Source organism: Leptonychotes weddellii, chromosome 4, assembly GCF_054177405.1.
Source record: "Leptonychotes weddellii isolate Sample4059 chromosome 4, ASM5417740v2, whole genome shotgun sequence".
Taxonomy (NCBI): domain Eukaryota; kingdom Metazoa; phylum Chordata; class Mammalia; order Carnivora; family Phocidae; genus Leptonychotes; species Leptonychotes weddellii.
The window spans coordinates 38,702,745-38,728,890 of record NC_138372.1 but is presented as its reverse complement, the minus strand read 5'-3'; the positions used below and the strand labels follow the sequence as shown (position 1 = coordinate 38,728,890).

General features: G+C 38.2%; 1 protein-coding gene across 1 annotated transcript in view; it reads right to left on the bottom strand.

The window, feature by feature from the left end:
- The window catches only part of ZYG11A (zyg-11 family member A, cell cycle regulator), an 85,582-nt gene that overhangs the window by 10,536 nt on the left and 48,900 nt on the right, over positions 1-26,146 (bottom strand). Inside the window, 7 exon segments of the mRNA XM_006730739.3 lie at positions 2,832-2,876; positions 2,952-3,113; positions 7,173-7,226; positions 7,323-7,422; positions 13,169-13,233; positions 15,402-15,578; positions 17,656-17,796. Of these exon segments, the coding sequence (XP_006730802.3) occupies positions 2,832-2,876; positions 2,952-3,113; positions 7,173-7,226; positions 7,323-7,422; positions 13,169-13,233; positions 15,402-15,578; positions 17,656-17,796 (744 nt within the window).

Here is a 26,146-nt window from a genome sequence, read left to right as displayed (position 1 = left end):
ATGGAAGCCCCGAACAAGGAGAGACAACACAATAGCATCCTTAGCATAACTGAGCACACCTTAGATGAATCTCAAGATTTCTCTTGTAAGCCTGGCAGAGGCTACTTTTCTAGCAGCTTTTTCATTTCAAGAGTCTATGAACAAAATGTTGAGAAGATGCAAGCTACAGGAGAATGTGGGTCTTCATTCAGAAAAAGGAAGGAAAGGGGGCAAACTCATAAATCCTCAGCATTCTGAGAGTCTCTCAGAAAAAAAGCAAAAGATCTTTTAGAATAGGTTAGCTGAGGGGCACCTGGGTGGCTCAGTTGGTTAAGAATCCGACTCTTGGTTTTGGCTCAGGTCATGATCTCATAGGTCATGGGATCCGGCCCTGTTTCGGGCTCTGTGCTCAGCAGGGAGTCTACTTGAGATTCTCTCTCTCTTCTCTCCCTCTGCCCCTCCCCTTGCTCTCTAAAATAAATAAATAAATCTTAAAAAAAAAAAAAAAAGGTTAGCTAATAGTAGGACACTTAACATTATATAGCATATATGAGGCTCCAATCCACCTTTCTGGCCTTATTTCCTATTGCTTTTCTTCTTCCCACCATCTCCCAGAATTCTAGATATTCTATATTACAGTGTCCCTCAAATGATTACATTTTCTCATCTTCCCTAGCCAAAAGACCTTTGTCTCCTGCTTTAGTCCCTCCTTTCTACTTTTCTATACCTTCCAGATTTCCAATATTAATCATTTAATCCTCTCTACTCTGTTCCAAGTCCTATATGTGCTAGGGATACAAAGGAAAAGATATAGTCCCTGCTTTCAATGAGGGCATGATCTAGAATCAAAAGCTCCCATGAGACTTTGTGCTTCTTTTCTAGCACTTACCATAGTCAATCTTAAGTTGGAAAGCTATTTGTATACCCATCTACCACCACCTCCCAAGTGTTATAAGACCATCAGCTTGATACATTTCACGCACAGCAAACTGAAGGGACTTACAGTATATCTTCATTACTTTTTGTAAATCTTCACCTTTATCTTTTGGAAACAAAGAAATTTCTCAATTATGGATATCCTGATTGAGAGGTAGTATAACAGTATAAGCAAAGAAATTTTTTTTTTAAAGATTTATTTATTTATTTTAAGGGGTGTGGGGTTGGGGAGGGGCAGAGGGAGAGGGAGAGAGAAACTTAAGTAGACTCCACATTGAGCGTGGAACCCGACACCGGGCTTGATTTCATGGCCCTGAGATCACGACCTGAACCAAAGAGTTGGGACACTTAACTGACTGCACTACCCAGGTGCCCCAAAGAAATTTCCAAACAACTGACTGCCTTGATAACAAGGAAGTATAGTAAAGTGGTTAATATCAGAGGGTCTGGGGCCAGACTGCCTGAGTTTGAATTCTGATTCTGCCTCCTACTACCTAGGTAACATAGGGTAAATGGCACTTCTGTGCCTCAGATTGTGTGTCTATAAAATGTAACTAACAATGTGTGGTAGAGTATAGAACATAGCACAATTTTTCCTATCCCTGTTTGACTTAGCCATGTGACTTCCCTGCTTCTCCCATCAAGGGGTGCTCACCTCCTTTAATCTGGGCTTAACCATGGGCATATAATAAGAAATATACATTTTGTCTTTGTCCCGAATTCTTGAAATCCCTTGGATTTCTTAAGTCCCTTGGAATTTCCCAAGTGATAGAAGCATCTTTGTTCTAATGAGGCAACTCTTGGCAGGCACCTAAATAGCTTCAGGATGAGGACTGGTTGCCAAAAAAACCACCTTAATTAGAAGCCTGGGCTTTAAGCCCCACCCTATAACTTCTGGGGGATGGGAGAGGAGCTGAAGACTGAATTAATAATCAATTACGCCTATGTGATGAAACCTCCATAAAAAGTCCTAAATGATGGGTTTGGAGAACTTCTGAGTTGGTGAACACATCAAGGTACTGGGACGTGGTGTGCCCAGAGAGAGTATGGAAGCTCTGCATGTACCCATCCTTCGTTCCCTATACACTTCTTCCATTTCAATGTTTCTCAGTTGTATTCTTTATAATAAACTGATAATAGCAAGTAAAGTGTGCCTTCCTGAGTTCTGTGAGCCCTTCTAGCAAATTATCAACCTGAGGAGGGGAAACCCTTACTTTACAGCCAGTCAGGCAAAAGTACGAGTGGCCCAAGACTTAATGACTGGCAACTGAAGTGGGGGCAGTCTCATGGGACTGCGCCCTTTAACTTGTGGGTTCTGATGATAACTCCAGGCACTCAGCGTAAGAACTGAATTGAATTGAACTGTAGGATATCCAGTTGCTACTGGAGAGTTGGAGAAGTGATTACTAGGAAACACCCCAGACCACCTAATGTGCTTTGCCCAATGAGACATTAGAAAATGTAACATAAGCGGGACTTGCCTTCTACCGCTACCCTGAAACTGCCAAATAAAGAAGCCCATGGAGATACAAGCCCTAACTAACAACCTGCACCAACTGTCACAGCAAGAGTCAAGCCATCTTAGAGCATCTAGCTCTAGCCCTAGGTGACACCACCAGGTGTCAGCAGCAACATGAGTAACTCCATATGAGACCAGAAGAACTGTACAGCTGGGTTCAATCTGCTGACCCACAGATTCGAAAGTAAATAACACGGCTGTTTTAGCTGTAGTTTGTTCACAGCAACAGATGACTGATACGGTATTACTTTATATGGAATTATGTGAAGATTAAATGAGTTAATACACAGAAATTCCTTATAAAAGTGCCTAGCATATAGTAGGTGCTACATAAGTGTTAGTTTTATTTACTTTTTTATTTTAGTAATTAGAATTAACTGAAAACAAGTCACCTTACCCAAAGACCAAGTACTTTGCTTTGTATTGCTGACTCTGAAAAAGTCTGTCAAAAGAATATACAGGTTACTTTATCATGAAGAAAAGAACTTTACATACAAACTCAATCCTGTCTTCCCACCTCCAAGACTTGGATAAAGGTTGTCAATCCTTGATTTTCCATAAAGTGATTGCAGGCAGCTGGAGACTCATCTGTAAGATTCCAAAGTGCTTTCAAAGTAAACAAGAGGGTGACATCATCTAAATTCTCAGTAGTCTTTTGTTTTACTATTGCTAGAAGTTCCTAAAAACCAAAGAGACAAAAAGTTAGATGCCCCAGTGACTGACTTGATTACAATATAGGAAAAGCAATAGTTGTTATGCCACTTAATAGCTTTGTGATCCATTTTTTCTCTATATAATGAGTTACACCTAATTCCTAAGGTTTTTATGAGGATTAAAGGGGAAAAAAAGTTAAAGTTTTATGAGCACTTAACCTAGTTCTTGGTCCTTGTTAATAAGACTCATAATCAAGTACATATTAACTATTCCATTATTCATTTATTGAGAATGTTTAGTAAACATCTCCTGGAAATCAAGCACTTATTCAGGTGAGACAGATTAAAAAAATAGTTGGTTTTTCTCATCTAAATAAAAGAATTTTAAGTTTTGGTAAATGTTCTGAAGGAAACACATAAAAGCCTAACAATTTATTTTAGAAAAGGTAGGAAAGGGAATCCTCCCTGCAAAGGTAATATGTAAACTGAGACAAATGAGACCAGCAGAGAAAGAGAGAGATGTGAGTTAAGCAAGAAATGGAGACATGGTGGGGAGGGGGTTAAGCCAGGCCAAAGAAAAAGTATGCTGTTCTAAGTCACTGAGCAGATCAGGATGGCTAGACGGTAACACTAGTACTACAACCATATGTTGTAGTACATATCACACATACATACAATCCTCTGAGCTGCACCCTGTATCAAACTGCCTCCTTGACATCTCAAGCACCTCAGAACTTAACACATCTAAAATCACTCTGATTTTTTTAAAAGACTTTATTTATTTGACAGAGAGAGAGACAGGAGAGAGGGAACACAAAAAGGGAGAGTGGGAGAGGGAGAAGCAGGCTTCCCTCTGAGCAAGGAGCCCAATGCGGGGCTCGATCCTAGGACCCTGGGATCATGACCTGAGCCGAAGGCAGACGCTTAATGACTGAGCCACGCAGGCTCCCCTAAAATCACTCTGATTTTTATCCCCCAAACCTACTGACTATAGATACCAAATACTCAGAAGATTCCACTTGTAACAACCATATGTCCTAATAGCTTAAAGAAATCATGGGTTCACTTGAACAGAGATTCTAAAACACCAGTTCAGATCAGAATATTTCTGGACACAAGCCAGTATCCATGCTTTCTTTCAAGCATATTAGACTGTCATAAGAGAGGAAAAAGATAGGTGTTTTCACTCAGCCACCTAATGTAAAGGTACATAAAATATAACAGCACTAAACAAATCAGAGTATGTCTATTTTCAAGAGGAATGAAACCACTTCAAAAATTTTACCCATGGGGCACCTGGGTATTTTTACTCTTCTTATTTGATCACTTCATCTAGTTTTTCAGAGAACTATCGCTGTTCTTCCTAACAAAATCTCCCAGCCTACCTGCTTGCATCAATGTATTCCTCTTTCCCTTCTGCTCTAGTCTAAAGCCAGCATCTTTACTCTTGCTGTACAATTCCAGTACACACACAAAGATTTGGCACCAAATTATTTCTCTCTGTCTTGCCTTTGCCATCAGTTTTCCCCTTTGTGTCAGAATTATTTTCATGGGCATAAAATACATCTTAATGTAACTGATCTTGGAAAAAAAACAACTACTGGCCCATGTAGCATCTTCCTTTTTCTTTCTTTCTCATTAAAATACACCAAGGGGGGCGCCTGGGTGGCTCAGTTGGTTAAGCGACTGCCTTCGGCTCAGGTCATGATCCTGGAGTCCCTGGATCGAGTCCCACATCGGGCTCCCGGCTCGGCAGGGAGCCTGCTTCTCCCTCTGACCCTCCCCCCTCTCATGTGCTCTCTCTCTCATTCTCTCTCTCAAATAAATAAATAAAATCTTTTTAAAAAATAAATAAATAAATAAATAAAATAAAATATATCGAGGGACGCCTGGGTGGCTCAGTCTGTTAAGTGTCTGCCTTCAGCTCAGGTCATGATCCCAGAGTCCTGGGATTGAGCCCCACATCGGGATCCTTGCTCAGCAGGGAGCCTGCTTCTCCCTCTGCCTGCTGCTCCCCCAGCTTGTATTCTCTCTCTCTCTTGACAAATAAATAAATAAATAAAATCTTTAAAAATAAAAAAATAAAATGTATCAAAAAGTTGCCTCCATTTCTCACCTTTCATTTGCTCATCATGTAGTCCAAACAGGTTTTGTCCCACTACTGCACTAACATAATGTAAGCAAGACAACTGATGACTTCTATCTTGCCAAATCCAACTTGGCAACTCTGTCCTCATTTCACTCAACCACTCAATAGCACCTGAATTAACTGCTCAATTTTTCTTGAAATAATTCTCTTGGATTCTAAGACATCACTCTTTCCTGTTTTTCTACTACCTCATTTTAAACACTCCTCTCGCTTTTCCTGGCTCCTCCTTCTCTTCCAACATACTCATTCCAGTCCTTTTCTTTTCTCTCTATATACTCCACACTCTTTAGGTAGGTACTTGCATCCCACATCAGAACTGATGACTCAAATTATTCTCTAGCCCTGTCCACCCAATCCTCTGAGCTGCACCCTGTATCAAACTGCCTCCTTGATATCTCAAGCATCTCAGAACTTAACATGTATAAAATCACTCTGATTTTTATCCCCCAAACCTACTGACTAGATACCAAATACTCAGAAGTTTCCACTTGTAACAGCAATACAAAAGGTAAAGACCTCAGGAATAAATTTAAGAAATACAGAATATCAACATGAAGAAAACACCACATACTTCTGATGTTCCCATTAAAAAAACAAAAGGAGGGTGCCTGGGTGGCTCAGTTGGTTAAGCCACTGCCTTCGGCTCAGGTCATGATCCCAGGGTCCCGGGATCGAGTCCCACATCGGGCTCCCTGCTCGGCGAGGAGCCTGCTTCTCCCTCTGACCCTCCCCCCTCTCATGTACTCTCTCTCTCAAATGAATAAATAAATTAAAAACAAAACAAAACAAAACAAAAAACAAAAGGATAAGGATAACTAAAAGAAACCCAAGGAAAGATCTTAACTATTAAGGAATTTATAAAGCCAATAAATAAAAAGTGTGATATCAGTATATAAATAGACATACAAATTAACACAGCACAAAGTCCAGAAATAGATGCAAACAGATATGGGAATTTAATATATGATAGAGGCAGCAATGCATAACAGTGGAGAAAAGATAATTCACTCAAGAAAAGGTGCAGAGACAGACACTGAGAAGAAAACAGACCCTTACATCTAAAAAAAAAAGCTCCAAGTAAATCAAGTATTTACATGTTAAAAATCATGAGAAATTTTTAGAAATACTTTCAAAATGTGCCATCAACGTCAGAGAAATAAAATAATAAATTGAATCCTATAAACATTTTAAAGTTACTGCATGGCAAAATATGCCATAAATAAAGTAAAAACAGTCAAACAGCCCAGTGGAGAAAATAGATGCATCTCATATTACAAAGGCTCAATTCCTTAATATATATAGAAACCTTATAAATCAGAAGAAAGCTAGCAACCCAAGGGAAAACATATCAAGGCCATGAATAAACAGTTCACAGGAAACATAAATGACTGGGGGAAGGGGGGAGGTATCACAAGCCTCATCTCAAAATAAGTACAAAATAAAACAATGTATGCTTTTTTAGTGAGCAATGTTAGCATAATCATACTGTAAATACTGATTAAAAATTATGATATACTGAAGTATTGAGCACTGTGTGTTATATGCAACTGATGAATCACTGAATTCTACCTCTGAAACTAATAATACAGTATATGTTAATTAAACTGAATTTGAATAAAAAAATTATGATATAAATGTGTTGGGAAGGGAGGTAATTTGTAAAAGATACATGTGGGAGAGCTAAGTTCTTATTTACCATAGCAGCGGAATCACTAGGAAACATCTAAAACTGATAAATCAAGTTAAAAGCATTTTATTTATAGATGTGGAGGTAGATACTAGAAGAAGTAGCTCCAAGAGTAGAAAGTAGTTTCTTCTGGGGAGCAGGTCTTACAGATTTTTCATTTTATAAGCCTTTTAGAATGATTTGACTTTTTAGATTATGTTCATAAATTTTTTATTAGAAAAAAGGTTATGAAAGTGACAACCCACCTACCTTAACTGCCATGAGGAGCTCTTCCTGAAGTTGTGCAGTTTGCTCAGGTGAGAGCTATAAGCAAACAAAAAGCTGAAAGTGAAATACTGGAGGTCTATCAGAGCTCCGTCAAGACTAGAGAGAGAAATCTTGCCTTTAGCGATCACATACCTGCAGGGCTAGAATAGAGGTGATGCTCACTGCCATTGTTTGCATCTTGGGGTTCTCATGTTTACAGAGCCATCTCATAACAAACTTGGCAGCATCAAACCTGAAAAGCAGTATTTTTCTCACAATAAAGTTTTAAACTGTACATAAGGAAATCACTTAGCCTCCCCAACAAATCCTGTATCTTAGGTTTCTAAAGACTCAGCTATGAAAATCAAGAGCATCTGACAAAAAGAGAAGATCAGAAGAAGAGAGCAGGCAAATAAGAATGTAAGTGAAATGCAAAGAATTCAAAGAAAGATAAGCAGATCTAAGAAAGACTTATTTTAAGCATTCAGTTTCTACTATGATGGGTCTGAAAAAAGGGAAAGAAGTTCCCCTAGAGGTAGTAATTTATAATCTGAATTGTAGACAATGCTAAAATGCCACAGCAAACACATCACGCAGCTAGAGAGAATGCCTGCCTTTTTAAAGGGGTAGCTGGTAGTCAGCTCCTATTGATTGCAACTGTAGGAATGAAGACTGAGTTGAGAAAGATCTAACTTCTCAAGAGAAGGTAGAAATAGATTTTTTTTTTTTTAATGAGGAAGACCACCTTCCCTATTGTAATTTTAAAAGTCAACTCTCATTTTAAGCACACATCTCAATTAGATTTGAGAATGGCTTAGCCTACAACTCTGTGCCAACGTATCACAGGCTTTGTTCATGTTAGCCTGTGCTTAATTTTCCTGCCATTAGCAGCAACTATTATAAATGTTTTTGAGCTCATGAATCTGCAAGACTATGAAGTCCTCAGGAGGAGCCCCTTTAGAGTCTATGAAGATGATTTTCTTAATTATTATCAATAAAATAATAAGAATGACTAATGTTTAGAACAGACTCTACTTCTTAAGCTAGGCGCTGCCGTAAGTACTTTACATTGTCATGTCTAACCCTCAGAAGAATCACCATTTTATAAATGAGGAAATTAATGCACAAAGATAATGGAAGGGCTAGAACTTGAATCCAAGTATGTTTGACTTTCTGAAGCCCATGTTCTTACACTCACTACCCTGAACTGGAATCACTTCGGGAGACATTTGCGAGCACAGTTGACCCTGGAACAACACAGGTTTGAACTGTACTGGTCCACTTATACACAGATTTTTTTCAATAAATATACTGGAAAATTTTTTGGAGATTTGCAACAATTTGGAAAAACTCAGACAAACCGCATAGTCTAGAAACATCAAAAAAATTAAGAAAAAGTTAGGTATTTATAAATGCATAAAATATATGTAGATACTAGGTAGTAGTTTCTTTTACTATTTATAACCATAAAATATACACACATCTAATATAAAAGGTTAAAATTTATTAAAACTTATACAAACACTGACCAGTCAAGAGAAATGTAAACAAAACATAAAGATGCAGTATTAAATGGTAACAGCATAAAATTAACTGTAGTAATACTATACAACTGTATTATTTTGCAGCCCCCTCCTGTCAATATGGGGGTGAGCTCAAGCATTGTGAGTATCCACTTAAAATGCCATGCAAAACTAATCACTCCATATGAGCAGTTCGTCTTTCAAGTAAATTGAAAAGTAAAAAGTAATCTCTTAGAGTTCTCGCATAGTTTTCATTGTGTTTAGTGAAATACTGTAAACCTTGAGTAACACCATGGGGGGACCCGTACCAAGTGCCACTAGCGATGTTGGAAGTGCTCCCAAGAAGCAGAGAAAAGTCATGACATTACAAGAAAAAGCTGATTGCCTGATATCTACCGTAGAATGAGGTCTGCACCTGGGGGTACCCATCATTTCAAGACAAATGAATCCAGTATAAGGCCCATTGTAAAAAAAGAAAAGGAAATTTGTAAAGTTGTTGGTGCAGCTATGCCAGCAGAAATGAAAACCTTGCACTTTTTGCAAAACACCTTTTTATCTCTTTGAAAATGCAGCTTTTATGTGGGTACAGGATTGCTTTGAGAAAGCCATACTTACAGACTCTAACATGACTCGACAAAAAGTAAATTCATTATATGACAAGTTAAAGCAAAAGGAAGGTGAAGGATCTAAAACTGCAAAACTGAATGTCAGCAAAGGACGGTTTGATAATTTTAGAAAGAGGTTTGAATTAAAAAATGTCAAGATAACAGGAGAAGCAGCTTCTGCCAATCAAGAGGCAGCAGATGAGTTCCCAGACACCATTAAGAAAATCATGGAGAAGAAAAGAGATCTACCTGAACAAGTTTCTAATGTAGATGAAAATGCTCCATCCTGGGGGAAAAAAAAATGCCACAAAGGACATTTATTAGTAAGAGAGAGAAGCGAGCACCAGGAATTAAGGCAGAAAGGGATAGGCTAACTCTACTGGTTTGTGCAAATACAGTTAGCTTTATGATAAGAACTGCCCTGGTCTATAAAGCTGCTAATCCCCAAGACTTGAAGGGAAAAGATAAACACTGGCTGCTAGTCTTTTGGTTGTACAAGAAGGCTTGGACAAGAATCCTTTTTCTGGTGGTGCCTGGGTGGCTAAGTCGGTTAAGCGTATGCCTTTGGCTCGGGTTATGGTCCCAGGATCCTGGGATCGAGCCCCACGTAGGGGTCCCTGCTCAGTGGGGAGTCTGCTTCTCTCTCTCCTTTTGCCTGCCACTCCGCCTGCTTGTACTCTCTGTCAAATAAATAAATAAATTAATTAATTAAATAAAATCTTAAAAAAAAAAAATCCCTTTTCTGGATTGGTTCCATCAATACTTTGTCCCTGAAGTCAGGAAGTACCTTGCCAGTAAAGGACTGTCCTCTTTTTTTTTTTTAAAGATTTTATTTATTTATTTGACAGAGAGAGAGAAAGCGAGAGAGGGAACACAAGCAGGGGGGGAGTGGGAGAGGGAGAAGCAGGCTTCCCGCGGAGCAAAGAGCCCGATGCGGGGCTCGATCCCAGGACCCTGGGATCATGACCTGAGCCGAAGGCAGATGCTTAACAACTGAGCCACCCAGGCGCCCCAAGGACTGTCCTTTTTTTTTTTTAATTTTTAATTTTTTCTTTAAATTCTAGTTAGTTAACATATAGTGCAATATTGGTTTAGAACTGCCTTTTAAAATTCTTTTGATATTGGATAATGTCCCTGGCCACCCAGAATCCCGTGAGTTCAATACTGAAGGCACTAAAGTGGTCTATATGCCCCCAAACACAGCGTCTCTAATTCAGCCTCTAGATCAGGGGGTGATAAGGACCTTTAAGGCTCATTACACACAGTATTCTAGGGAAAGGACTGTCAATGCTATGGAAGAGAATCCTAATAGAACGTCATCAAAGTCTGGAAGGATTACACCATTGAAGATGCCACTGTTGTTATCGAAAAAGCCATAAAAGCCATCAAGCCTGAAACAATAAATTTCTGCTGAAGGAAACTGTGTCCAGATGCTGTGTGTGACTTCACAGGATTTATAACAGAGCCAATCAAGGAAATCATGAAAGAGATTGTAGATAAGGCCAAAAAAGGGTGGGGAGTGAACAGTTTCAAGATATGGATCTTGGAGAAATTCAAGAGCTGATACACCCCACACCAGAGGAATTAACAGATGTCAACTTGATGGAGATGAGCTCTTCCAAACCAGTGTCCAACAATGAGGAAGAAGACGTAGGAGAAGCAGTGCCAGAAAATAAACTGACATTAGATAATCTGGCAGAAGGATCCCGATTATTCAAGACTGCTTTTGACTTCTTTTATAACATGGACCCTTCTATGATATGGGCAAAGAAACTAAAGCATATGGTAGCAGAAGGATTGGTACTACATAGAAATATTTTTAGAGAAATGAAAAAGCAAAGAAGTCAGACAGAAATTATGATGTATTTCTGTCAAGGTACCCCAAGTGTGCCTGCCTCCCCTTTCAATCCCTCCACCTCGTCCACCCCCAAGACAGCAAAACCAACCCCTCCTCTTCCTCCACAGCCTACTCCACATGAAAATGATGAGGATAAAGACCTTTATGATGATCCACTTCCACTTAATGAGCAGTAAATAATCATCGTGCTTACAGTTAATAAACTTATCCGTTGTGTATGTATCTTCATGTGAACATCTAATAACTAACTGCACAGCAAGAACTGTATGAGATGTTTCTGTGTCGTCATCATCATCACTGCCTAAGTATTCATGATGCAGAACAACACATGCAAGACTGAAAGTGGACAGCCTATCCTTATACGGCATAAAGTGATATTTAATATAAAATTAATAACGTGTTAGTTTTCTTACAGCTTATAACTTTGATTTCAAAGAATTACATTACCATATAGTATGCCTCTTTCATAACTGGAGAAACTGCATATCAGCCTATCATCACAGGTAAGTAGTTTTATTTTTTTTAATGTAACAGTGTTTCCAATATTGTATTATAAATATGACTGTTATGCTGTATGCCATAAAAATGTCATAGCAATTCATTCATTAGTGGGAGGCTACGCTACCGTGAAGCAATTCTATTGATTATACAACACTACCATAAAGCAATCATATTGCTGCTTCTCCATTATCGGTGCATGAATCACGCATCAATAAATATATATGCGTGTTTTTGTTTTTGAGAGAGAGTGTGTGTGTGTACACGTGAACACTCAGGGCGGAGCCTGACAGAGCCACAGCCCCAAGATCATGACCTGAGCCAAAATTAAGAGTCAGGTGCCTAACTGACTGAGCTACCCAGGTGCCCTGTAAATAAGTATTTCTTTTTCACATTATCTTTTCTTCCTCTCTAAGTAAACTCCACTCCCAACGTGGAGCTCGAACTCATGACCATGAGAGCAAGAGTCACATGCTCTACCGACTGAGCCAGCCAGGTGCCCTACATTGTCTTTTCTTTTTTTTTTTTTTATTTGACAGAGAGAGACACAGCGAGAGAGGGAACACAAGCAGGAGGAGTGGGAGAGGGAGAAGCAGGCTTCCCGCAGAGCAGGGAGCCCGATGCGGGGCTCGATCCCAAGACCCTGGGATCATGACCTGAGCCGAAGGCAGACGCTTAACGACTGAGACACGCAGGCGCCCCTGTCTTTTCTTTTTTTTTTGTAAAGATTTATTTAGAGACAGAGAGTTCATGAGCAGCATGAGGGGCTGACATTAGATATCTGGCAGAAGGAGAGAGAGGAGGAAGAAGAGAAGATTCCCTGCTGAGCATGGAGCCTGACACTCGATCTCATAACCCTAAGATCATGACCTGAGCTGAAATCAAGAGTCAGGACGGTTAACCAACTGACCCACCCAGGCGCCCCTACCTTTTCATTTTTGATATCTAGTCTTAGTAATACATACATCTACAGTGTTTTGTATGATGTAAGATATTGATGTAGGTACTGACGGATGATTCATCTTATAAACAGATAATGTAAGCTTTTCATATTGATAAATACAGTATGGTACTGTAAATGTATTATACTTTCTCTTGTTTATGATTTTAATAACATTTTCTTTTCTCTAGGTTACTTTATTGTAGAATACAGTATATAATACTACTTAACATACAAAATACGTGTTAATCGACTATTTATCACTAAGGCTTTCCAGTCAACAACAGGCTATGAGTAGTTCAGTTTTTGGTGACTCAAAAGTTACACATGCATTTTTTACTGTGCAGGGTAGAGGTGGGGGGGGGGCAGTGTCCCTAATCCCCGCATTGTTCAAGGGTCATCTGTAGGGTACTTCCAATCACCTCTCTGGCAGGTGCTCAACAGAACATTCTCCTCAAACATCTTAGCCCAGACTTAATCAAAACCTTGCTAATAAGCTAATAACCAAAAGCCAACAATGTTCAGAGTAACACTGGTCAACACCCCAAAATCAGATGACCAAGTTTTATACTTGCCTGTCAAATGGAACATCCACAAGAATCCTGGAATTAGTTAAGGAGAGAAGACAATTCTTCTGTAACTTTAAGGGAATAAAGAAAAATAATTTTGAGCAAAGGGATACCCCATTCTAAATAAAGATTCTAAGCACTTGGAAGGTACTACCAACGAGCTTTTCTTACTGAGAACTCACTGTATACCTGGCCCTCTCCAAGTTCTTCATGTAATCTTACTCTGTCACATTCACCTCTGCCTAAAGAATAATCTGCCCCCACTTTTTTTTTTCTTTTTTTTTTTGGCAAAGCAGGGGGTCTTTTCCCCATGAACCCTAGTGGCCTGCCTGTGTGTCAATCCAAACCAATTACCTGAAGCCTGGCCATCTACAAATGTCCTTACCAGACCTTATAACTAACTCTGTGATAGAGCTGTACTTTCAACCTAAGACTGGTAGGGTTGAACTGGGCCTTTACAGAAAAGAAAGAAAAGGCCTCCTGAGAAAGCTGTAGCAATAGAAAAATACACCATCTCTTTGAAAGGCCACAAGTAGGCCAGGAGGCAGGGGCAGCAAGCCTGAAATGCCAACAGGAACTAGGCAGTAACAGAAACAAGTGAGGAGGGCTGACTGTGACACAGCAGAGCAGTGGTGGGAATTATGAACAACTGGAGAATTCATGCCCTTTTATAGGGGCAGTTGTTACTCCAACTGATGGCTTCCATGAAGGAATAAACTCTGAACTGTGAAGGAGCTTCCAACTTTTCAAGAGAAAGTGAAAATGCAGATTTTTTTTTTATTATTGAAGAAAGACCACCTTCCTTATTATATTTTTTAAAAATTTCCATTGTAAGTACACACTTCAATTAGATTTGGCAAATTGATACAGCTGTATAACCACTACCATCCACCATCACCATAACTGAGATAAAAAATATTTCCATCACCCAAAGAGTTGCACTGTACCACCTTCTAATCAATCCCAACCTCAGAAAATTACATTGTCATTACAGATTAATCTTTTCTAAAGTTTCACATAAATAGAATCATATAATATCTACTCTTCTGTGTCTGGCTTATTTTGCTTATTAGCATACAATGCTTTTGAGATTCATCCATGTTGCATGTATCAGTACTTTATTCCTTTGTATTGCCAAATAGAGGAGTTTCTTATATGAAAATACCACAATTTGTTTATCTATTCACCTGCTGTTCAACAATAGAAAGGTTTTCAGTTTACGGGATATATTATGAATAAAGATATTATAAATATTCATGTAAAAGGCTTTGTATGAATATATGATTTCATTTCTCTTGGAGTGGAAAGACTAGGTAGTAAAGAAGGTATATGTCTAACTTTGAAAGAAACTACCAGCCTGTTGAACTGATAGTTCTATCATTTTACATTCTTAACATCTGTATATGAGAATTTCAGTTGCTCCACACCCTTGCTAACATTTTGTATTGTCAATCTTTTAATTTCAACCAATCTAGAGGGTGTGTAGTAGTATCTAGGTATGCACTGGTAATTCAAAGTGGTTTTAATTTGCATTTCCCTTATGACTAAAAACACTGAGCATCTTTTCATATGCTCATCTGTCATCTGTTTAATCTTAGTAAAGTGCTCAAATCTTTTGCCTTTTTAAAAAATGGGCTTGTCTTATGCGGAGTTAAGAGTTCTTTATGTTCTCTATAAAAAGTCCTTTTTCATATAAACAAAACAAACATTTTTGCCATCCCATGACTTACCCTTTTCAATTTGTGTATGTCTGTGTATATGAGAAGCCTTTAATATTGATGAATTCTAATTTATTATTTTTCTTTCATGACATGTGCTTTTTGTATCCTAAGAAAACTTTGCCTACTCCAAGGTCACCAATATTTTGTCCTGTTTTCTTCTAGAAGTTTTATGGTTTTCAGTTTTTATATTTACATCTATGATTCAATTCAACTTTTTTTTTTAATTTAATTTTCACATATGATGTTAAGCCTGTAAGGATGTACTGAAGTGTTAACAGTATATGGATTTCTGGGTCAATGATTTCTAAAAAAATTTTTAAAATTTAAACCCAATTGCTAATCCAAATTTGCTATTTTTTTCTATAACAAACATAAATTCCTTATCTATTCTCTCTCAGGGAGGATGAAAAATTAAAACAAAATAATGCTAATATTAATAATAGCTAATATTAACTAATACTAATAATTTTTTTCATGTTATTTGTCCTGAAGTAAGAAGCAGTCAAGTATTCAATTACCTGCTGGTAATGGGGGAAATTTTTCAGAGCCTTGAAAAGCAGACAGGTGACCTCTGACAACAGACGAACAGGCATCCCCCTGGCCAGGCCCTGGCGTGTTAAGTTGAGGGCGCAAGCACTGGCTGTGAACTGCACTGGCAAATCCAATGGATGATTCCTCATTCCTACAGCCACAAGCTGAAGATGAACTTGTTTTTAGTGGCATATGACAACATGAGCATTTTTTTTTTTTTTTTAAAGATTTTATTTATTTGACAGAGAGAGACAGCACAAGCAGGGGGAGGAGAGACTGGGAGAAGCAGACTCCCTGCTGAGCAGGGAGTCCGATGCAGGGTTCGATCCCAGGACCCTGGGATCATGACCTGAGTTGAAGGCAGATGCTTAACGACTGAGCCACCCAGGTGCCCCAAACATTCTTTATACTGTCTTGTTTTTGTGTTGGCAAAAATATTTGCTCATTGGGACAGAAAGTAAAAGATCTTTCCCTACCCTCAGCATTTATTTTTTAGGGCAACAGCAATAACTTCCCATCCAAATGAAGCTGTTAACTAGATGTGTGACTTTAGGCAAGTCACTTCCCTTCTCTGGACTTCTTCCATTTCCTCCATGATTTCATAATCATTTATTGAACCTTACTCCATACAAGGCATTGTGATAAGCACTACAGGACACAAACATGAATTACACCCTATTCCTTAGCATAAAGCCCTGTGAGAAAAATACAGTATGTAAACAAATAACATTGAGAGGGATATCAAAACATGAAACTGGAAAAAAAAAAAAAGCACCATAAACATATATATAAAGTGCTACCTAAGGTAGTTGTGGAAGGAGCATTCATTTCTGGTATGGAACAGAATTCTTCATTCAGAGAGCACATTTAAGGCAGGGTCTCAGATAAGATTTGGACAGAAGGAGGTAGAGATAGGGATGGAATGAAAAGGGAATTCCTAAGGAATGGAAATGTGATAAGGAAATACACAAAACAGACAAAAGGATGGGATGAATCCAACAGAGGAGGAAAAAATTTGAATTTAATAGAATTTTGAAAGAATTTGAAAACTGCAAACATAACATGAGAAAGGTCATTAGAAGACAGACTGTGGAAGACCTACAACACAAATATAACATGAAGGCGTTGTACTAAGCTTAGACCACACCTGCACTAACATTCAGGGACAGTGCAATCTGTTCTGTCCATTTCTATCTACCTCAGAAACCAGTCTGCTGATACTGGCATGAACCATGATTTTAAGAGACCAGAGCCCCTCACTCTGACAGCTGCATGAAGTAACAGAGCCTAGAGACAGACGTGGGACACAGTTCCACTACGGAAAATGACTTTTTTCTATATTGATAAATTGCTCCTAGGATTTCACTGGATTGCCATCATCCAAGTTAAATACATAGGGGGGAAAAAAAAGCAAAACACAAAACATGATTTTCAAAAATGAGAGAATCTTAGATATGAAAAGGACTTTTAGAATATCTAATTCAATCTCCTCATTACAAATGGGAAACAAAGGTCCAGAGTTTTTTTCACTTTATACAGTACTGCTTTTAAGTTATGAACAAAGCTTATCTCCCACAGTGCAGAAATACCCAATTTTTTTAAGGAACTATAAAGAATTACAAATAATAATAAAGACAAAGTGACTTCAAGTCTTCATTTTCATGTTACGTTTCACCTTAAATAAATGCACTTTTCTTTCCCAAACCACTTAATACTTCCAATAACATTTAAAACAAATTCATTTTTCTATAAACCAAAGCCAAGTTTGGCCCTATCAATACTGGTCATTTTACTTTATTCACAAAATACTTTATATGGTAAATCTGGCACCTCCATTTTTTTGCTCTGTTCTTGTTGAAGACACTGTTGTTTTCTTTTAGAAAACCAGACGTTAGGTTTTAAAGAGTAAATGAATGAATAAATAAGAAACATTTGCAGCAAAGTGAATACTTTGTTTATAGATTAAGATCTCCTATTTTAGGCAAAATAGTACATATGTCCTATATCTCCTTCTCAGACTAAATCAAAACACTGGATGACTTGAACTAATTTAGATGCTGAAAATGAGAGATGATCTGGCAGTTAATTAAGCCTAACACTGTTTTCCTTTCTCCATGAGGGTACTTTGGCTCATTATAGAATAAGGCATATAAGTTACTGTACTCCGTGTGTTTGGTGAACACCTTTAATTGAACTAAGCAAAAAGTAGTAACAAAAACTACCTTTCTGCAGTGTAGTTACCTTTAAAATAGCAGGCATGGTTACCTGCATTGAAAATGTCTCTGTGAAGAGCCTGTAGAGTGCTTCCTTCATAAAACATGACCTATTCCTGTATCGGCTCAGGGCTTCTGAAATCTGACTCATATTGGCTCCTCCAGCAACCTGAAAAACAAAGATGTTACCAATGGGTTTCATAGTTCAGGCTTTTAGGGGCTTTGAATGTTTGAAACAATGACAGGTGTTCAATTAAATGTTCCAGGGGCTTTACAAAGTTAAACGAATCCTAAGTCTAATAGGTAAATGTTCTCCTCAACCTCATTTTTACAATGGGGCCAGAGAGATGAAGTATGGTGCTAAATGTAACAAACCAATTAAGCAGTGGAGCCAAACTCATCTCCCTACAACTATATTACAGTTAAGACTTCAACTGAACAATGGGTAGCATATAATTTTTTTTTTTTAAATATTTATTTATTTGACAGAGAGAGATAGCGAGAGAAGGAACACAAGCAGGGGGAGAGGGAGAGGGAGAAGCAGGCTTCCCGCCGAGCAGGGAGCCCGATGCGGGGCTCGATCCCAGGACCCTGGGATCATGACCTGAGCCAAAGGCAGACGCTTAATGACTGAGCCACCCAGGCGCCCCGCATATAAATTTTTAATCAAAACCAAGACTGCATATCTTCTAAGTACTACTCATACAGAATAAATTGTCATAAGAGAAAGGTAAAAGGCCACATAAAACAACTAAAATGAAAAAGGGAATTGACTTCTTTGTAGTAATATTATTTTATTTATTATTTATTATATAAATATATTTTATTATAATATATATTATATATTATATAATATATAATTATTATATAAATATTATTTATTCATTATTAATTAAATGTTAACATAATTTTTCCTTGCTACCACTTAGGTAATAGTTTTTAAAAATCTATACATAGACTTTGGGTCTGGAGGATAATGGTACCCCCAGATCCAAAACATAAAATTAACAAGGAATGCAAATAAAACTAGGTATGACCCAATTTTCAGCATTCCTAGTGAAGGGAAAAAAAGAAAATAAAGGGGGAAACTCAGATCTTGCAAAAATGAAAAGAAAAACACTCCCCTCTCTACTCTACCATGACCAGTAACAACATCACTCAAGAAACCTCACATTGTTAATTGACATCACTAATGGATAATGCTTCTGAATTAGGAACTATGTCAATTAAATAACAAAAAATTAAAAATTCAAACCAATTCCATATAAGGCTATTATAAGAAATATTTAAGCAGCAAATCTACACATTTCAGCTGAGAAAAATTCTTCCTATAAACCAACAACAGGAGCGCCTGGGTGGCTCAGTTAAGCGTTCAACTCTTGATCTCAGTTCAGGTCTTGATCTCGGGGTTGTGAGTTCAAGCCTTGTGTTGGGCTCCATGCTGGGTGTGGAGCTTATTTTAAAAACAAAAACAAAAAAACTCAACAACAAATCAGAAGAAAATTTTAACACGGCACTTTAAACTGAATTAAATATTCTCAATAAGCATTTTGGGATGTGAAAAAATACCTTTAACAAAAAGATGAAAAAACAATTCATTAAAAAGGGAAGAAAAAGACAAAATTATATCAAATATAAAAACTAAGTTAAAGGGGTGCCTGAGTGGCTCAGTCGTTAAGCGTCTGCCTTCAGCTCAGGTCATGATCCTGGGGTCCTGGGATCGAGCCCCGCATCGGGTTCCCTGCTCGGCAGAAGGCCTGCTTCTCCCTCTCCCACTCCCCCTGCTTGTGTTCCCTCTCCTCTTTGTCTCTCTCGGTCAAATAAATAAAATCTTTTTTTAAAAAAAAAAAACTAAGTTAAAAGGTACCCAAGGAAGGACAGATTTGAATAAAAATTTAGTAAGGGGAAGAAATGCAAGAAAACAAGAAACAAATTTTAAAAAAAACTTTTTAAAAAATATTATTTATTTATTTATTCATTTGAGTCAGAGAGATAGAGAGAGAGAGAGCATGAGCAGGGGGAGGTGCAGAGGGAGAGGGAGAGCAGGCTCTCCGCTGAGTAGGGAGCCGGATGTGGGACTTGATCCCAGGACCCTGGGATCATGACCTGAGCTGAAGGCAGAGGCTTAACCCTCTGAGCCACCCAGGCGCCCTGAAAACAAGAAAATTTTTTAAAAGAAAGAAGTACAAAAGATCTAAGATTAAGTGTTGATACGGAAAAAAGACAAAGATCCATGATGCATATACCTGAAGTTCCTGAGGGGAAAACAAACTAATATTTAAAACTATTATCTAGGGGATGCCTTGGTGGCTTAGTAGGTTAAGTGCCTGACTTCAGCTCCAGTCATGATCTCAGGGTCCTGGGATCGAGCCCTCCATCGGGCTCTTGTGCAGTGGGGAGTCTGCTTGTCCCTCTCCCTCTCTCAAGTAAAATCTTAAAAAGAAAAAAAAAAAGGGGATGGCTCAGTTGGGTGTCTGCCTTTGGCTCAGATCATGATCCCAAGGTCCTGGGGTCGAGCCCCATGTCGGGCTCCCTACTCAGCGGAGAGCCTGCTTCTCCCTCCCCTCTGCCTGCTGCTCTGCCTATCTGTGCTCTCTCTCTCCGTCTCTGTCAAATAAATAAATAAAATCTTTAAAAAAAAAAAAAAAAAGAAAAAGAAATCAACAGCAACTGTCCCTGTAAAGAAAGAAAAAAAAAAAAAAAAAAAAACCAGGGGCGCCTGGGTGGCTCAGTCGTTAAGCATCTGCCTTCGGCTCAGGTCATGATCCCACGGTCCTGGGATCGAGCCCCACATCGGGCTCTCTGCTCGGCGGGAAGCCTGCTTCTCCCTCTCCCACTCCCCCTGCTTGTGTTCCCTCTCGCTGTCTCTCTCTGTGTCAAATAAATAAATACAATATTTAAAAAAAAAAAAAACCCGATCGCAGATCTATTAGGAAAGAATTCTTGAAAATGTTCAAAGAACTAAAGGAAGATACAGATAAAATCAAAGAAATGATGTATGATCAAAAGAGAAAAATCAACAGAGATAGAAAACAAAAAAGAAAAGAAAAATTCTGGAGCTGAAAAGTGCAATAACTAAAATGCAAAATTCACTAGAGGGATTCAAAGGCAGATTTGAGCAGGCAGAAGAATCAACCAACTTGAAGATAGGACCATGGAAATTACTGGGTCAGAGGAACAGAAAGGAAAAAGACCTCAAAAAAGTGAACAGAACTTCAGGAACCTATGAAATACCAATAAGCAGACCAAACTACACATTGTGGCAGTCCCAGAAGAAGAGAGAGAGACACTATTTGAAGAAAACATGGCTGAAAACTTCCCAAATTTGATGAAAGACATGACTATGAACACCGATGAACTCAAGAAGACTCTTACCAAAGACACATTATAATCAAATTTTTGTAGGTTAAAGACAGAAAATCTTGGAAGCAGCAAGAGAGAAGTGAATCACACACAAGGGATGCTTGATAAGATTATCTGCAGATTTCTCATCAGAAACTTTAAAGGCCAGAAGACCATGGCCAGTATGTTTAAACTGATAAAAGGAAAAAAAAAAAAAAAAAAAACACACCAAAACCCTGTCAACCATGAATCCTATATCCAGCAAAACTGTCCTTCAAATGTGAGAGAGAAATCAAGACATTCCCAGATAAACAAAAGCTGGGGAAGTTCATTACTACTAAACCTGCCCTTTAAGAAATGCTCAAAGGATGGGGACACCTGGGTGGCTCAGTCAGTTGAGCACCTGCCTTTGGCTCGGGTCGTGATCTGGGGGTCCTGGGATCGAGTCCCGCATTGGGCTTCTTGCTCAGCAGGGAGCCTGCTTCTCCATAGCCTGCCTCTCCCCTGCTTGTGCTCTCTCTCTCTTCCTGACAAATAAATTTAAAAATCTTAAAAAAAAAAAAAAAAGAAAAGAAATGCTCAAAGGAATCCTGCCGGGCAAAATAAAGTAACACTAGACAGTAAGAAGAAACCATATGAAGTAATAAAGATCTCAAAAAAAGGTAAATACAGGGCAATTTTAAAAGCTAGTGATATATTAAAACTGGTCTGTAGGAGTCCCTGGCTGGCTCAGTGGGTACAGTATGCAACTCTTGATCTTGGGAGTCGTGGGTTCAAACCCCATGTTGGGCATACAAATTACTTAAACAAACAAACAGAAAAACCCAAAAACTGGCTTGTAACTCTACTTTTTGTTTTCTACAGGATTTAAGAAATTAATACATGTTCTAAAAAATATTACTCTAAAAGCTATTATTGTAACTTTGGTTTGTAACTGCAAATTTTGTTTTCTACATAATTTATGGATTTTATTTATTTGAGAGCAAGAGAGCATGAGCAGGAGGGAGGGACAGAGGGAGAGGGAGAAGCAGACTCTCCCACTGAACAGGGAGCCCAACACAGGGCTCCATCCCAGGACCCTAAGGTCATGACCTGAGCCGAAGGCAGATGCTTAACTGACTGAGCCACCCAGGTGCCCCTGTTTTCTACATAATAGGCAAATGGACTAAAAAGAATTATCATTTTATACTTTGGGGCATACAATGTATAATGATGTAATTTGGGGACATCATTGATTAAAAGGGTTGGGGATGGAGATGTAAATTAGCAGTTTTTTACGTTATTGAAGTGAAGCTGGTATAAATTCAAATTAGAGTATTTTAACTTTAGGATATTAAATGTAATCTCCATGGTAACCATAAAGAAAACAGTTACAGAATATACACAATAGGAAATGAGAAAGGAGTTTAAACATTTTGCTATAAAAAAAAAAATCAGCTCCCTGCTTAGTGGGGAGTCTGCTTCTCCCTCGCCCTCTGCCCCTCCCCTTGCTTGTGCTGTCTGTTGTGCTCACTCTCAAATAAAATCTTTTTTTTTTTAATTTTTTTTTAAGATTTTATTTATTTGACAGAGAGAGACACAGCGAGAGAGGGAACACAAGCAGGGGGAGAGGGAGACGGAGAAGCAGACTCCCTGCTGAGCAGGGAGCCCGATGCAGGGCTCGATCCCAGGACCCTGAGATCATGACCTGAGCCGAAGGCAGACACTTAACGACTGAGCCACCCAGGCGCCCCTCAAATAAAATCTTGAAAAAAAAAAAAAAGAAAACTCATTCTCAGAAAATTAAAAAAAATATATCAGCTGAACAAAAAAGAAAACAGTAATGCAGGAAATGAGGAACAAAAAAGCTACAGAACATACAGAAACCAAAGAGCAAAATGACGTAAGTCCCTCCTTATCACTAATCACTTTAAATGTAGATGGATTAAATGCTATATATAATCAAAAGACAAAGATTGGAAGAATGAATAAAAAAAACACATGATCTAACTATACACTGTCTATAAAAGACTCACTTTAGACCCAAAGACACAGCTAGATGGAAAATGGAAGGATGGAAAACAATATTCCATGCAAACATAACCAAAAGAGAGCAGGGGTGACTATACTATCAGACAAAGTAGACTTTAAATCAAAAGAGGTTATGAGACAAAGCCAGACATTATATATTAAGAAAAGGTTCAGTACACCAAGAAGATATAATAAGCATAAATATTTATGTACCTAATGACAGACCATCAGAACACATGACACAAAAACTGACAAAATTAAAGGGAGAAATAGACATTTCTACAATAATGGAGACTTCAACAACCCACTCAATAATGGATAGAACAAAGTAAGAACACAGAGGACTTAACACAATAAACCAACTAGATCTAAAAGTGCAAAACACTCTACCCAACAACACCAGCATCCACATTCTTTCAAGTGCACATGGGACTTTTCCAGGATAGACCATATGTCAGACCACAAATTAGGACTCAATAGATTTAAAAAAAATAGGTATCATACAAAGTGTTTTTTCTGACAACAGGATGAAGTTAGAAATAACAGAGGTAAAACTAGAAAATTTATAAATTTATGGAAATTAGATAACATACTCTTAAACAACCAATGGATCAAAGAAGAAATCACAGGGAAATTAGAAAATATTTAGAGACAAATGAAAACAAAAAACACAACATACTAAATCTTATGGGACCCAGTGAAAGCAGTGCTAGGGGGAAATTTATAGCTATAAATGCTTAAATTAAGAAGACAAGAAAAATCTCAAGTCAACAACTATCTTTTCACAACTTAAGAAACAAGAAAAAGAACAAATTAGACCCAAAACTAGCAGAATGAAGGAAATAATAATGATTACAGCAGAGATCAATGAAATAAAGAATAGACAAATAACACTGAAAATTAGTAACACCAAAAGTTGGTTCTTGGAATAAAATTGACAAACCATTAGCTACTAGATGGAATAAGAAAAAAAGAAAGGACTCAAAATACTAAAATCTGAAATGAATGTGGGGACATTCCTACCAATTCTAAAGAAATAAAGAAAAAATTATAAGAGTATTATGAACAATTATGCTACAACAAATTGAATAACCTAGATGAAATGAACAAATTTCTAGAAACAGAAAATTTTTAAGAGACCTGTAACTTAGTAAGGACAATCGATGAGTAATCAAAGATCTCCTGCAAAGAAAAGTCAGATCTGATGGCTTTGCTATTAAGTTCTACCAAACATCTAAGGAAGAACACCAATCCTTCATAAAGTTTAACAAAAATTGAAGAGAAAACACTTCCTAATTCATTCTATGTGGCCAGCATTACCCTGACACCAAAGCCAGATAAAGATACTACAAGAAAACTACAGATAAATACACTTTATGAACAGTGATTCAAGACTCAACAAAATACAGGCAAACTAAATTCAGCAGCATATTAAATGGATTATATTCCATGGCCAAGTGGGATTTATTCCTGGAATGCAAAGATGGTTTAACATATGGAAATTGAAAGGTGTAATACATGTTAACAGAACTAAGGAAAAACATGACCATTTCAACTGATGCAGAAAAAGCATCTGATAACCCTTTCCTGGCAAAAACATTCAAAAAACTGGAAATAGAAGGAAACTACCTCAACTTAATAAAAGCCATGTATAAAAGGGGTGCCTGGGTGGCTCACTTGTTAAGCGTCTGCTTTCAGCTCAGGTCATGATCCCAGGGTCCTGGGATCGAGCCCCGCATCAGGCTCCCTGCTCTGAGGGAAGCCTGCTTCTCCCTCCCCCACTCCCCCTGCTTGTGTTCCCTTTTTTTTTTTTTTTTAAGATTTTCTTTATTTATTTGACAGAGCGAGAGAGCCCAAGCAGGGGGAGCAGCAGAGGGAGAGGAAGAAGCAGGCTCCCTGCTGAGCAGGGAGCCTGATGCGGAACTCAATTCCAGGACCCTGGGATCATGACCTGAGCCGAAGGCAGATGCTTAACCATCTAGGCCACACAGGCGCCCCTTGTGTTCCCTCTCTTGCTGCGTCTGTCTCTGTCAAATAAATAAATAAAATCTTAAAAAAAATTTTTTTTAAAGCCATGTATAAAAAAACCTGCAGTGAACATCATACTCAATGGTAGAAGACTGGAAGCATTTACTCTAAGATCAAGAACAAGACAAGGCTACCCACTTTCATGACTTCCACTGAACATAGTACTGGAAGTCCTAGCTAGAGCAATTAGGCAAGAAAATGAAATAAGACATCCAAATTGCAAAGGAAAAAGTAAAATTATCTCTCTTTGCAGATTAATATCATCTCATATGCAGAAGTCCCTAAAGATCCCACACACACAAAAGCGCCATTAGTGCTAATAAATGAACTAAAAGTTGCAGGAAACAAAGCAAACATAAAAAAATCAGATACATTTCAGGGTACCTGGATGGCTCAGTCAGTTGAGCATCCAACTCTTGGTTTCAGTTCAGGTCATGATCTCAGGGTCATGAGATCAAGTCACACATTGGTTTCCGCATTCAGTGCTGAGTCTGCTTATGGATTCTCTCCCCAATCCCTCTGCCCCTCCCCCACAGTCTCTCTCTTGAATAAATAAATCTTTTTAAAAAATCAGCTACAGGCGCGCCTGGGTGGCTCAGCTGTTAAGCGTCTGCCTTCAGCTTGGGTCATGATCCCAGGGCCCTGGGATCGAGCCCCACATCGGGCTCCCTGCTCTGCGGGAACCTGCTTCTCCCTCTCCCACTCCCCCTGCTTGTGTTCCCTCTCTTGCTGTGTCTCTGTCAAATAAATAAAATCTTTAAAAAAAAAAAATCAGCTACATTTCTGTACAATAACAATGAACAATCTGCCAAGGAAATTATGAAAACAATTCCATTTATAATAATATAATAAAGTACTTAGGAATTAACCCCAGAGGTGAAAGACTTACACAACGAAAACTACAAAACACTGCTAAAAGAAATGAAAGAAGACATAAATAAATGGACAGACATGTTCATGGATCAAAAGACGTAAGATAACAATACTACCCAAAGTGGTCTACATATTCAATGCAATCCCTACCAAACTCCTAAGACTTTTTTTTACCGAAACAGAAAAATCCATCCTATATTCATATAGAGTTCCAAAAGACCACAAATAGACAAAGCCATCTTAAAAAAGAACAAGACTGGAGAAGT